Genomic DNA, 12,822 nt, shown 5'->3' with positions numbered 1-12,822 from the left:
ATTACTGAATTAATTGTTGATTTTGCTCTAAACTTATATTAGTAATAATAATTACTATAATTACTATAATAAGTACTATAATTACTACTGAGTGGGACCTATTTTGACATTTAGAAATCTTTAAAATAATTTGAAATGACATGTCCAGAAGTGTCTTTAAAGATCATTGAAACATGTTGAACAAGTTTTTAAACAATATTGCACCAGGTATAAATGGTTTATATGACTGTGGTTACTTGAATTGGTATTTTTAACCGTAGTCTTTGAGTTCATTTTTAATTCACTGTATTGTAAGCCTTTTATGAGGGAAAATAACCTTTAAATTATAAATAAATTAAATCAAATTTCAGGTTCTGATTTAAGTCTCTTAATAAATTAGTATGCATGTAGATGTGTAAGTATATGAAGTTGACTTCAAAGAATAAATAAAGATAATATATATCTTATCATAATTATATTTATTCGCAGTTTCTTTTTCTTCCGCTTAAGCAACGAAGATACCTTGATGAATTTTGTGTTTTTAGTTCAGCTGTATAATCTGGATCACTATCATCTCAATTCTTTTCAGGTAATGTTCTAATACAATATTGTAGATTCAAGAGTGAACTTCTGTACACTTATATCTACCATATTTATTCGCAGGTTTTTCCTGTCCCTGTTAAAGTTAAATCCAAAAATTAAATTAAATTAATTTAATTATTTAAATTAAAATTAATTTTGGACAGAAATTTGACATTTGATTTGATAACGTTATACACAAAAATATTTAATTTAATTTAATTTATTGTTTAAATTTTATGTCGAACAACATAACATCCATGTCCATAAAATTCGGTTTATATTTTTAAATGAACGTTCAGGTTTTTATTAATTTTTTAGCTTTGTACCAACACCATAGAAAACATCCAACCAATATGGACCCTATCAGAGAATCAGAGATTCCAGAAAACATTAAGTACTTCAAATCACGACCTGGTCTACTTAAACTAGCACAACTGGTAACTTTTTTAAATATTTTTTTTTATAATTTAATCATCATTTCGAGATTGAGTTTCACTCAGGGCATTGTAATTTTACGTTTATTTAGAGTAACAGAAAAATACTTTGACGCTTATTTTTTAATTTCAGATTTTGGGAATTATATGTGCATCTTTGTATTCAAATAAAACAGTAGAAAATGACAAGGTGTACTTTAAACTCGTGTCCAGTTTTCTCTGCGTTATTGCTATTATATGTTGTATTAAAACAATATTTTGGATGGTTATTTACTGGTTAAACGTTAAGGAAACTAAAAAGTTAACAAATAATTGGACTATAATAGTAAGTTTGGTTTTATTTTTCGGGACACTAACACTGAAATCAATTAATTTTAAATACTAAGAATTTTTATTAATAAAATAGTTTTCGATATTTTCAGGAATTTATTAATACCACGATCTGCGCAACATTTTACACTATAGCATGCATAGAGGTAATTAATGACATAATAGCATTTGCTGGCATGGGTACAAGTGCTTGGATTGCTCATTGGGTAATGTGTTTGTAAACTTTTGTTTGCACTTTTTAACATACGTGATTTACAGATTTTTGGAGTCTTTAACACATTAATTTTCTGGTACAGTGTTTATTTGTTATGGTTCGATACGGCCAAGTGGAATATGAACATCTGTGGCTGCTTCAGTACTTAGGTGTTTAATTCTGAAAAATATATGTCACATTTTATAAGAATACCATAATTATGTTAGTATTGCATTCTTAATAGTTTTATACTACAATGTAAATTTAGATTAGTAATAATAATTCTTATACAATAGTATCAGCTATTTTAATTACAGATTCGCATAAAATTTATAGTATGGGGGAAGTACCAATGACCATAAAGGAAAAGGAAAAGATTAAATTAAGGATTAAATGTCCACCTCAGCCCGTCTCGTCTGAGAAATTAAAAGTATGTGTGAACTTGAATGTACTATAATTAATAATATAAATTTTAACATCACCAAAGGGAATATTTAGTTTTATACAATAATTTAATTATCTGAATATATTTTTTATGGGTAGTCAAAATTTGCGAGTAGGAAGAACATGAACAATAATGCAAAAATCAAATAAGTTTCTCCGGAAGTAAATAAAAACAGGAAAAAATGATAACAGGATAATTTGAATGACAAACTGAAATTAAACCCATCCTCAAGGACTTGCTGAAATTAGTTCAAGGTCTGTGGGAAGATGGTTAGTGGATGGTTATAACTACAAGAAAAATCTTGGTTTCCACTGTAATGTCCTAGTTGTGAAGTTTGAATTTACCACAAAAAGAATATTCAAAAGTAAATGAGAGAGCCATCTCTGTCCGCATGTATACCCTTAAAAACAGAAGTTAACTGTAACAGATATAGAAGTTTGATGAAAATCGTTTACAAATCAAATTTCTGTTTATTTATCGTCTAAATGCTGAAAAGATTGTGTACCGGCCAGTCGAATGTGTAAGTTTGAAGAAGGCAGTTGAAAGTTACTAAAATTTTGTGCAGGTATTTTAATTTATTTTTGAAATATATAATTGTGTGCATTGAATACCTTTCAAAATTAAAGTAATTCGGAAAAATATATAAACGTTTTATAATTGTTAACAGTTCACATTGAATAAAAGAGTTACGGCTAAACCATTTAACATTGTAAAATGTTGCTATAATAACATTTACTCCAGTGACAGACAGACCTGTGAGCAGCGGGAATAAAATCCTGACGTGTAGTTGCAATATGCCACTCATGATGTCTGGGATTTCAATAAATATTAAGTACTTCATGACACGGCCTGGCCTACTTAAATTGTTGCAACTGGTAATTCATATTAAATATAATAAATAAATAAACCTGTTATTATTTTGAACATTTTCAGATTTTGGGAATTCTGTATACATTTTTATATTCAAATATATTGTATAAAAACATAAAATATTTCCCGAATATCGGATGGGGGATCCTCTTCATTGTCGCCAGTGTATGTTGCGTTGTAACAATAGTGTGGATAGTTATTTATTTGTTTAATATCAGGGGAACCACAAATCAGCCAAATACTTGGATTATCATAGTGAGTTGTAATTAATTTAATGCAATTTAATTAGCTAATTCTTTCAGGAACTTCTAAGCACCACAGTCTGCGCAGTCGTTTACACTATAGCTTGCCTAATAGAAGTCACAGAGTTTTCAGAATATTTAAAATATGATGCAACTACGAATGTTTCTGCTTGGGTAAAAATTGTTAAATCCATATTGGTATTTTTTTATAAAGTTTAGTTTTCAGTTGTTCGGATTCTTTAACACAATGGTGTTCTTCTATTGTGCTTTCTTGCTGTTTGTAGAATTGAGGAACCGTACTTAATACCGAATTTTTCTTCACTCAAAAAGGGATACTGTGTATGTCAAGGATCCTTAAAACAATAGTAATAAATCTAAAATTTGGAGATGTTTTAGAATTTGCACATTTTTAATATAAGTTTTTCAGTTTATGTTCTTTCATTGCTATCTGTGTATTTAAATCGATTATTTACTGGCGGTCTTTTGCTTATTGTAATTATTAAATTATAGTTCGAAATTAAACTATAAGAATAATTATAATTCAGCGTTACAAGATTTTCAGAGAAACAAGAAGAAATGGCAAAGAGTTTACGGCGAAATAAGTCAATTATTTCTCGTATTATTACAAAAACTAGAGAAACTGGCCGCGAAAAAATTTTCTGGACTTCTAAAAACTGAAGTAAAACTGTAAAAAAATTATAATTCAGCGTTACCAAGATCCCGAGAAACTGTATTGTACTGTAAATCATTCATTCTAAAAGCAAACAATTATAATTTGCTTACTGGTTATGTGTACATATTCGAATTGTTTAGTTTATGTCTACAAAAAAGTTAATTTGTTCTTTCCAGATGTTGTTCATGTTTTCATACACAATTAAGTGTAACTTTATATACATATAAAACAAGGTAAGTATATTATTATTTCAGTTTTCACATCATTGTTTAAAATATGATTTATTAAAAATACATTGTATTTATAGTTTAAAAAATGGCGAATGCACTAGTAACGTTTGGAATAATTAAGCAAATTAAAATGATAGTTAATTAGAAAATAATGTCTAAAATACTCTAAAATGTTTAATTATAATTTTGTTCATACTTTTAAATGCGTTTACTTTGTACGAATATTTTAAATTAAAGAATACAATTAATTAATTATTAAAACATATTGTAATTATAGAAAATCTCATATTTTTTCAGCTTCTACTGTTATTTTCATTTTTTTTTAATTGTAAACTAATTCGAAATAAAAAGTAAATATAATTACGTACATACATTATTATTATTATTATTATTTAAATAATGTTTTCATAATGGTCTTAAATTTAATATAATCTATTTTGTTTTAAACATTATTATTTAAAATATGAGTTATTAAATGTATAATAATAATAATAATATTCCAACATAAATGAAATATTTAATCTATTTTTAATGTTATTAATTATATTTCAATTCAATCAAACACTAAAACAATTGATTCAATTTTGGAATACTTAATTGACGAATATATTTCATGTAATTAGTAATACATTTAATTATTTTCAAAATTATTTTTTTAATAATAAATAAACAAAATTATATAATGAAATTTAATATTACTATGTAATATAATAATATTATTAATATTAAATTAATATTTATTTCAGGAGGAGAGTTATTTAATTTATTTAATATTTAATTAATTTAATTTAAAAAAAACAAAACTGAAGTATTTTATTAAAGATTTGGATCAGGACCATTTAATATTATTTAAAATTATTAATATATTATTAATATTTTATTATAATCAACATACGAAGTGTTATAGCAAACATTTATCAATTTTAACCAACACTTGTAAAATAAAGTATATGTCAAACACATTAAAATGTTTTATTAAAATTTTGATAATTTGTATAAATAAAGTGTTAAATTTAATAATTATAATGTTTGTTATTTGTCCAACATAACGAAATAAAATGATCTATTATGCACTGTCATAATTTTATTAAATATTAAAAGAGAAATCATTCGTTTTCTTAAAACCGCTTAGAAGAAGTAGAAAATATTATTAGAACGTCGATAAACTGTTCCGTTTAAGTTGGGAAACAAAATAAAGGCCAATCCCAGATTCGTAGGCGATGACCACAACGAAAAAAAAATGGGACGCGATAGCGAAACCGAAAACGTACGTTCAGTACAGTCGGTTCACCAGCGCGTCGTGGACGATCGTCGGACGTATCGCTGGAGGTTACACCCACCCGTCGCCGTTTCCAACATCCACACGCTCAGGTAAACGTAAATTAGTGAAACAGCGACTTTTGTTGTTGTTAAACGAAGCGATTTTCGTGTGTCCAGCGTTTCGATTACGCCTCGATCAGTTTTGACGGTGAGTGGTTCCATTGTCTTCGGGACAGTCATCGGTTATTTTTAAGCGTGTGATTAAGCGCAAGTTGTTTACCTCACGACTTTTTCTCATAAGGCGCGTGCGATGTTTGAACAAAAAATATTAATGGAGTTGGTGAAAACGGACGCAGATGTTCGAAGTTGTCGGCGGATTGATGGTGTCGCATCAATCAATGCTGCTGCTCACATTCGAAAAATAATCGTCGTGTTTTGAGGAGGGGACCGGGAAATTTTTATAGATTGATGACCTCATTGTCAGAAACATTGAAATTATATTTTGGCAAAAAAAAATCTATAAATTTACTTAACGTAATTAATTGAAAATTCTTTATTTATTCATCAATCGACAATGTATCTAATATGTCCCTTCATACTGTGTGAATCCCCTAACTTATTCATTGGAAGTTAATGGAAAATGGAAAAAGGTATTGATTTAAAATTTTTATAACAATTACAATTTGAACTACTTTTCAAATTATTTGGAACAAATTTTCATTTCCAGTTTGCAACATCTGGTATATTTTTGTGTTTTTAAATTCTATATATAATTCCAAATATAATTGTTCTACCATGTCCTATAACTAAACCCAATAACTTTTGAGTTTTGACAGATCTAACAAAAATTTTTACATACCCAAGGACAATCCTATAAGAAACCAACCCAAATTTTATACAAGGTGTTCATTATTTAGGTTATTTTGTATTTGATCACTTGGTTAACGTGTATACCAAAAATGAACTTCCAGCATCAACTATAAATCTGTTTAAATTAAAAAAAAAAAAATAACTCAAAATCTATTAGAATTACCTTATGAACATGGTATAGTAATTTTATTCACATGCAGAATTTAAAAACCCAATATAAAATTATCAAAATTGATGAAAATTATGGCGAAACCTTAAACAAAATTTTATTCAATATATAAAGTAGTTCAAATCAAATTATAACTCGATAAACTTCTAAAGAATAAGTTATCTTAATTACCGTGTATATATAAAAAGAATTTAATTACAATTTGCTTTCCATGCACATTAAAATTTCGTTAGTAAAATGGACGTTTGCCAAGAAATATTATAAAAAATGATAATATTGGTATAAGTGATACTAAATTTATCCCACTCATTGATCTAATGCTTCTTGAATTCCAGCTCAGATATTTGCATTTTGTAACATTTCCTCGTGAATACGTGCAGTTTTAAAATAAAAAAATAAACATGATATAACACCGTGGTATCATATTTTACATTCATAATACGTTTGTTTTGGTATTTTAACTAATTAAGATACTGAACACATAAATAGCTTTCCCCTTGAACCATACATTCTACTAATAATTATTAACATTTTACCCTCAGGATAAGATTTTCATTATCTTATATATTACTTATCAGCACTGTTAAATACTTGTAGAACCAAAAATATCTTGGTTTAATTTTTATTTACATATAAACATTAATATAAAAATAATTATTTAGGTCATTATTTTATGCAACCCATAATACGTCTTACAAATAGGTCCTCTAATTTTAGTATAAATAAAGTACTGCCCTCTTTCGACAAATACAATTAATGAATATTAACCATTATTTTGTATTATTATTTAATTATTACAAAATATTGAAGCTATATGATTGATATATTCTTAATTAAATATATTTCAATTAATTAAATACTATGCCTTAAACATTCTAAATTTTTTATGAAAAATTTTATCATAATTTGAAATTGTTGGCTTATGAAAATTTAAAAATGATACGTTCAAAATTAACATTTTTAGATAATAAATAATAATACGTTTATTCAAAACTATCAGGGGCTTTTAAATACTCCCAAGAACCAAAAATATCATGCATTAACCTTTAATTTCCTTACATTCATATAAAAATAATTATTTTGGTTATTATTTTATGCAACTCCCAGAACATGTTATAAATAAGGTCCTCTAATTTTAGTAGAAATAATGTGTCGCCCTCTTTAAACTGAAGTGGAAACGAAATTATTTAATAAACATAATGAAACTTTTAAACACTTTGCAATGTGGTGTGCAATTCATGTATGATGTGTAAAGTTATATTATTCCGGTAAATACAAACTCTTTGTATAAATACTATTATCTCATTTTCTTATCTTTCGTTTTTTCCACGTTATTGATCCGTTTACTTCCAAGGAAATTCGTCATACCAAACGAACTGTGTGTAGATCCCTGTGTTTTGCCGGACCCGTTTATTTTGAAATCGAATCAAGTAAATTCACAATTATAGAATGTTTTATAGTTGTTTAGTGTATGGTTTATGTGTGTTTGAAATATTTTATTTCAAGTTCAGGATTATTTATAGTTAAGAATAACAAGCTTCACTTCAACAGTAACCGTCCAGTTTTGCGTCTAAATATATATATGTTCTATTTTATTTTTTTAGTTAACACGAAGTAATTTATTAATTTACTTTTAGATTACGCATCGCCTCGTTTTCCGGTACTATCGAATTTTTATCAACAATTGTGGTTAAACTAAAGTGTTAATTATTTTTCTGAATGCAGGGTTAAATAACCAACAAGATGTCTCACACGGTAACAGTGACCAGGACAACCACAACCACCACAACTTCTGCGATTATTCTGAACACTGGCTACCTCAAATCATGGCCGGGACTACTCAAATTGGCACAACTGGTAATTTATTATTGTTATTTATAAACAATATAGATAATTTGTAATGCGAATAGAAATGATTGTATATATTTACTGAATGGGTGAATTAATTATGGTAATTTTGTTACGTCAACGTAATTGATAGTTATGTATAAATTGTTAAATTGCCCTTGCCAGATCATAAACAAAAATGAAGGATTTTATGAAACATTGTATGTAAAAATACCAAATAATAATAATAATTTTAACTTCAAAAATAATTACGTAATTATAAAATATTCATAAAAAACAATTTCAGTTAAAGAAGGTAAACAAATTTCGAATAATAGTAAGCAACAAAACGTATTTCCATATATAGAACATTTTGGTCTGCAGAAAGGGGGACTAGGTCATCGTATGACCTAACGCATGAGTTATTCACCGATGTATCACCTTTTACAAGGTTGTTTTTACTGATTAAATCGAATGCACCTGTAAACGATTATTCCATTGTAAAATATTTTCCTTCAGGTTTTAGGTATTGTGGTGGTCGGTTTGGTGGGCTACTACTATAGAAAATATGGAGCAATACCAGAAGTGCCCGAGACATTTTTCTTGTTAATGGCGGTCACATTCTTAATAGGAACATTCCTTTTGTTGCTGTCCTGCATCATATCCATATCAACCGCTTCGATCATCTCGAAAACTATTCACGTGAGCACCAACATCAAATATTTTATTACCAACAACTGTGTATGATATGTTTTATAACAGGAAGTGGTTTATCACGGTTTCGCCTTCGTTTTATACTTGGCGGCCAGTTTGGCTTTTGTCATCGAAGTTAATCACTATAAGAGTCGCAGTTATTACAACGATTATGAACCATACATGGCGGCTGCGGTAAGTTAGTCGCAGTCATTCCTGGACCCCTTACTGAATTGATGTATTTCAGATTATTGGATTAGTTATCTCGGGCCTTTACTTACTTAGCACCATATTCGCGTTGAGGAGCTACAGAGGATTGTAAAGTCACATTTTAGTCATTTTACAACTACCTTCATCATTATTTGTATATAGATTTTAATGAGATCAATGGTTAATAATTATTATAATAATATTAACAATCTAAACAGTGCATATATTGAATATTTTATATTGTCATTTTTAATCAACACAAATTTTTCAGATTCTTTCAATTTGTACAAAATATTACCACAGTATTGAACTGATTAATTAAAATAAGCTATGACAGTTAAAAAAGTAATTTAAAATACACAATTTATGTGCTATTTATACTCCAATAGATACTTAATCATCAGTGAGTAAAATCGTGTATGTCAAAAAAAAATGTAGTATACTTGTTCAAATGCTGTCGTGTATAAAATGCTTGATAACATTTTTATATATTTTGTCATATTTCATATAGATTTAATAATTTATACGTGCTGCCATTTAATGTGCCTTGATGTTGTGTCTTATTTATTAACGTGTACTTCCATTTTTTTAATGTAATGAATGTATTTTTGTTATTTTTAAATAAATAAGTGAAAACCATATTCTTGTTCATTTTGTCAGTTTATATTAAAAAACAATTGTAATCAACCAATTTACATAAAAATTAAAACAAAGGAAATTAAGAAATTGGTTTAATAGTAGAAATCCTAAGGGATATTTTTTCAACTTTTGGGAAACCATTGGGATAAGGCAAAATTGATTACTTATTAGTATTTAATGAATTTTAGTGTTTTACCTCTTAAAACTATGTCTTCATAAAAAAGAACTGAAAACTTACTATTTAATACTAATACAGACAAATTTCAATCCTTCCTATTTTATCCACAAAAGGTTTTTGAATATTCCAGTAATAAATTATTATCAGTTTAGAAATGTATGTTACAGTAATATAATTGTTTATTAGTGACTTTAATTAGGTATTTATTAATATAAAAATCAAGGGTAAAAAGTAGGACAACTTTAAAATAAAACAACTTTACATATATTGAGCCTTCCTTTATTTAATATCTAGTAGCATATCTACTAATTTTAATAACTTCTAACACCTTTTTTCATTGAATTCAGTTGCTTTTCTATATAATAGTTTGATATTTCTTTCTACTGATTTGTCTTTTTGAATGAATTGTCTGATCAATTTCATCCCAAAAGTTTTCAATTGGATTGAGATGTGGGCAGACCCATGTCAAACCCGGAAAAACATCCCCAAAACATAATATCTCCTCCTTCATGCTTCACTGTAGGTCTACTGTACTTAGGATTCATTAATAGATCTTCTTGCTCATGAAGTGCCATCAGATTTGAATAAATGGAATCGACTGTCATCGGAAAACAAAATTGTTTTCCATTGCCCAGTTGTCCAGTTCACATTTTTTCTTACAGAAAGTAGTCTCACTGCTCTATTTTTTAGAGAAATGGAGGGCTTCTTTGCTGATTTTCTGGATCTGCTGTTGTTTATGTTTTAATATGTTTGCGTTTAATTATGTAAAGGATTATTTTATTCAATATGTAACATGGTCACTTCAATACTGTAATAAATTGCAATGGAAATTTGCAGAATATATAAAAATAGGCACTCATCAAACTATCATGGTTCCCAATAACCTTACCATTGAAACAAGAGAAATAATGAGTACTATACTTAACACAATTTTAATTTTTTAGTGGCAAGGGGTATTATGGTACAATGATATTTAATTTAGTTGTGTAAATAATAATAATGAAATTGGATATTTTACTCTTCTTAAATCACCACTATGTATTAAAAAATATATTTTATAATAGCGGATAAATTAAAATTATGTATCAATTATGCTTTAAAATTAATTCTGTATATTAACTGTTAAAATCATATTTAAAAAAGTAACAACTACACAATAATTTTTTTACCATCAAGTTAAAATCAACAATTTTATCAATACCCGAAGCCAACATAAAAACTTCCACAAAGAACTCGATGTTTGCCAACAAGTTAACAAAACGCGGACGCAAAAAATGTTATTTTAAGATGCGGATTGTCACAGTAACTGTAAAAGCATCCGGATAAGCAAATTTAACTGATCCAAAAATAAACCGAGTTAACCCCTACAGAGCAGACGATCGCGACAGACAGCTGTGGACCGTTCGTTCTCGGCATACCTAAACATCACCCTCCAGTAAACTTACCATCAAAAAATCAACGAGTCAGTGAGTAAGATATAGTGGAAGATGCAAAGAGGTCCGACCGTCATTACGGTCCGAGGTGGCGGCGGCTCAGGCGGCGGCATTGACTGTTGTTGTTGCAGATGTTGCACGTGCGTGAATTTGGATTTTTTACGGACGGAACATGGAGTTCTAAAATTGACTGAAGTGGTAAGTTTATTGTGTTTGTGCCTTTGTTGTTAATATATGGTGGTGGACATTATTGTAGCAACTTTTAAATCAATTATTTTAACCATAATCCTTATTTAATGTGAACTGTTATACCAATATAAATGTATATTATTATTGTTTCATTCAGTCTTATAAACTACGATATTCTTATTCTATAAAATGTTACATATATTTTTCTGAATTGAACTGGACATAAAAATGGTATCTTTATTTTTGAAAGGAGTGTTAATAATTAAATCTGTGTCATTTAATTTAACATTTATTATTTTAGAACATGTACATGACACAAACTCCACCATTTTCCAAATATACGACAAGTCTATATTCCTTCAGGCTTCTTGAATTGCTTATAAACGTGATCCTCCTTTTTTTCTATAGGGTTGAGGTCTGGAGATTGGGATGGGCAAAACAAAACATCGATGCTTTGGTCTTTTAACCAATCAGAATTCTGAATTAATATTTAAGATCATTTCCATGTTGACACATTTATTAAAATCATCATTTCTTCAATGTATGGAAGCAAATTATTGTTTAGTATATCTTTGTACACGAATCAGTCTAAGGTGGCCTACACTAGAAGAATTGAATCATCTTCATAGCATAATTGAATCGCCACCATGTTCCACTTTGGGTACAACAAACTTTTAATGTAATTTTGCCCTCATAAGATGTTTATGATGATGTTTTTCCACTTCAAAAGACGAGCAGTGTAGATCAAAATTCACCACTTTATTTAGAAAAAAAATAGTTATGATTTTTCTGTAGATTCTAGGTTTCTTTTGCCAAAGCCTGGCACTGAACTATGGTATTAAATACGCATCAACGATAGGTCCATCATTCCAATCCTTCATCACGACAGCCTCATGGTGCTTCATGACAAGTTTCTTATTGCTGTTTTGCTACTTCTTCAGCGAAAAATCCGTAAGCCTCATCAGACAATCACTTTTTGTAAGTGTCCGAATAGATATTAGATGCATTCATTAATAAAATGTTTGAATTTCAGGAAACCGTATTCAATGGAATAGCGTGTTTCAGTTACGTGACTTCGTGTTCTTATTTGGGATATGCTGTTAATACATTTTTGGAGCCCATGTACTTGGTGACTCCATACTTTCAAGTTTATCCAGCGATGAGTGCAGCTTATGTGAGTACATTTTGAACATTCAAATGGTAAATGTTAATGTTACTTTATTTTAGATGGTTGGAACATTCCTAGGTGTTATTTATGGATATGACACGTACAAATCTTACAGATATTTTAAGGGGTATAGATAAATTAATACGCTTTTTGTTCATAATAAAATTTTTTTGTACTTACCTCTTTGTTTTTACCTTTTTTATAAATG

General features: G+C 28.3%; 3 protein-coding genes across 6 annotated transcripts; all 3 read left to right on the top strand.

Moving 5' to 3' along the window:
* The first annotated feature begins 492 nt into the window (after positions 1 to 492).
* Positions 493 to 3,492, top strand: LOC109607482 (uncharacterized). 3 transcript variants are annotated; one of them, XR_007548085.1, is made up of 9 exons: positions 493 to 568; positions 880 to 998; positions 1,129 to 1,320; positions 1,418 to 1,531; positions 1,584 to 1,740; positions 1,836 to 2,838; positions 2,897 to 3,088; positions 3,136 to 3,249; positions 3,302 to 3,492. XR_007548085.1 is itself a non-coding variant. In XM_049967463.1 (5 exons), exons 2-5 carry the CDS (start codon positions 915 to 917, stop codon positions 1,686 to 1,688), a joined length of 495 nt encoding a protein of 164 aa, XP_049823420.1. In that variant the 5' UTR covers positions 493 to 568; positions 880 to 914; the 3' UTR covers positions 1,689 to 1,813. The 3 variants fall into 3 exon arrangements, 1 of the variants encoding a protein (XP_049823420.1); XR_007548086.1 differs by lacking the exons at positions 2,897 to 3,088; positions 3,136 to 3,249; positions 3,302 to 3,492 and having other exon boundaries at positions 1,855 to 1,868; XM_049967463.1 differs by lacking the exons at positions 1,836 to 2,838; positions 2,897 to 3,088; positions 3,136 to 3,249; positions 3,302 to 3,492 and having other exon boundaries at positions 1,584 to 1,813.
* Positions 3,493 to 5,238: 1,746 nt separating this feature from the next.
* Positions 5,239 to 9,646, top strand: LOC109595634 (CKLF-like MARVEL transmembrane domain-containing protein 8). 2 transcript variants are annotated; one of them, XM_020011043.2, is made up of 5 exons: positions 5,239 to 5,349; positions 8,003 to 8,134; positions 8,624 to 8,806; positions 8,867 to 8,992; positions 9,045 to 9,646. In XM_020011043.2, exons 2-5 carry the CDS (start codon positions 8,021 to 8,023, stop codon positions 9,117 to 9,119), a joined length of 498 nt encoding a protein of 165 aa, XP_019866602.1. In that variant the 5' UTR covers positions 5,239 to 5,349; positions 8,003 to 8,020; the 3' UTR covers positions 9,120 to 9,646. The 2 variants fall into 2 exon arrangements, with proteins under 2 accessions (XP_019866602.1, XP_019866603.1); XM_020011044.2 differs by having other exon boundaries at positions 5,292 to 5,446.
* Positions 9,647 to 10,915: 1,269 nt separating this feature from the next.
* LOC109595644 (protein singles bar) lies at positions 10,916 to 12,805 on the top strand. The gene is made up of 4 exons (XM_020011058.2): positions 10,916 to 11,455; positions 12,242 to 12,424; positions 12,480 to 12,620; positions 12,674 to 12,805. Exons 1-4 carry the CDS (start codon positions 11,312 to 11,314, stop codon positions 12,749 to 12,751), a joined length of 546 nt encoding a protein of 181 aa, XP_019866617.2. The 5' UTR covers positions 10,916 to 11,311; the 3' UTR covers positions 12,752 to 12,805.
* Positions 12,806 to 12,822: the final 17 nt, after the last annotated feature.

Source organism: Aethina tumida, chromosome 5 (assembly GCF_024364675.1).
Source record: "Aethina tumida isolate Nest 87 chromosome 5, icAetTumi1.1, whole genome shotgun sequence".
Classification (NCBI taxonomy): Eukaryota; Metazoa; Arthropoda; class Insecta; order Coleoptera; family Nitidulidae; genus Aethina; species Aethina tumida.
The sequence above is the reverse complement of the archived record's forward strand: the minus strand, read 5'-3'. Positions and strand labels throughout refer to the sequence as shown.

Excerpts from the sequence above, each read along its gene's own strand:
- LOC109607482 (XM_049967463.1), top strand. The coding sequence starts at position 915 with ATGGACCCTATCAGAGAATCAGAGATTCCAGAAAACATTAAGTACTTC. Across the intron at positions 999-1,128 it reads TACTTAAACTAGCACAACTG|ATTTTGGGAATTATATGTGC; the intron begins GTAACTTTTTTA and ends TTTTAATTTCAG. Across the intron at positions 1,532-1,583 it reads GTGCTTGGATTGCTCATTGG|ATTTTTGGAGTCTTTAACAC; the intron begins GTAATGTGTTTG and ends CGTGATTTACAG.
- LOC109595634 (XM_020011043.2), top strand. The coding sequence starts at position 8,021 with ATGTCTCACACGGTAACAGTGACCAGGACAACCACAACCACCACAACT. Across the intron at positions 8,135-8,623 it reads TACTCAAATTGGCACAACTG|GTTTTAGGTATTGTGGTGGT; the intron begins GTAATTTATTAT and ends ATTTTCCTTCAG. Across the intron at positions 8,807-8,866 it reads TCATCTCGAAAACTATTCAC|GAAGTGGTTTATCACGGTTT; the intron begins GTGAGCACCAAC and ends GTTTTATAACAG.
- LOC109595644 (XM_020011058.2), top strand. The coding sequence starts at position 11,312 with ATGCAAAGAGGTCCGACCGTCATTACGGTCCGAGGTGGCGGCGGCTCA. Across the intron at positions 11,456-12,241 it reads TTCTAAAATTGACTGAAGTG|ATTCTAGGTTTCTTTTGCCA; the intron begins GTAAGTTTATTG and ends ATTTTTCTGTAG. Across the intron at positions 12,621-12,673 it reads CAGCGATGAGTGCAGCTTAT|ATGGTTGGAACATTCCTAGG; the intron begins GTGAGTACATTT and ends ACTTTATTTTAG.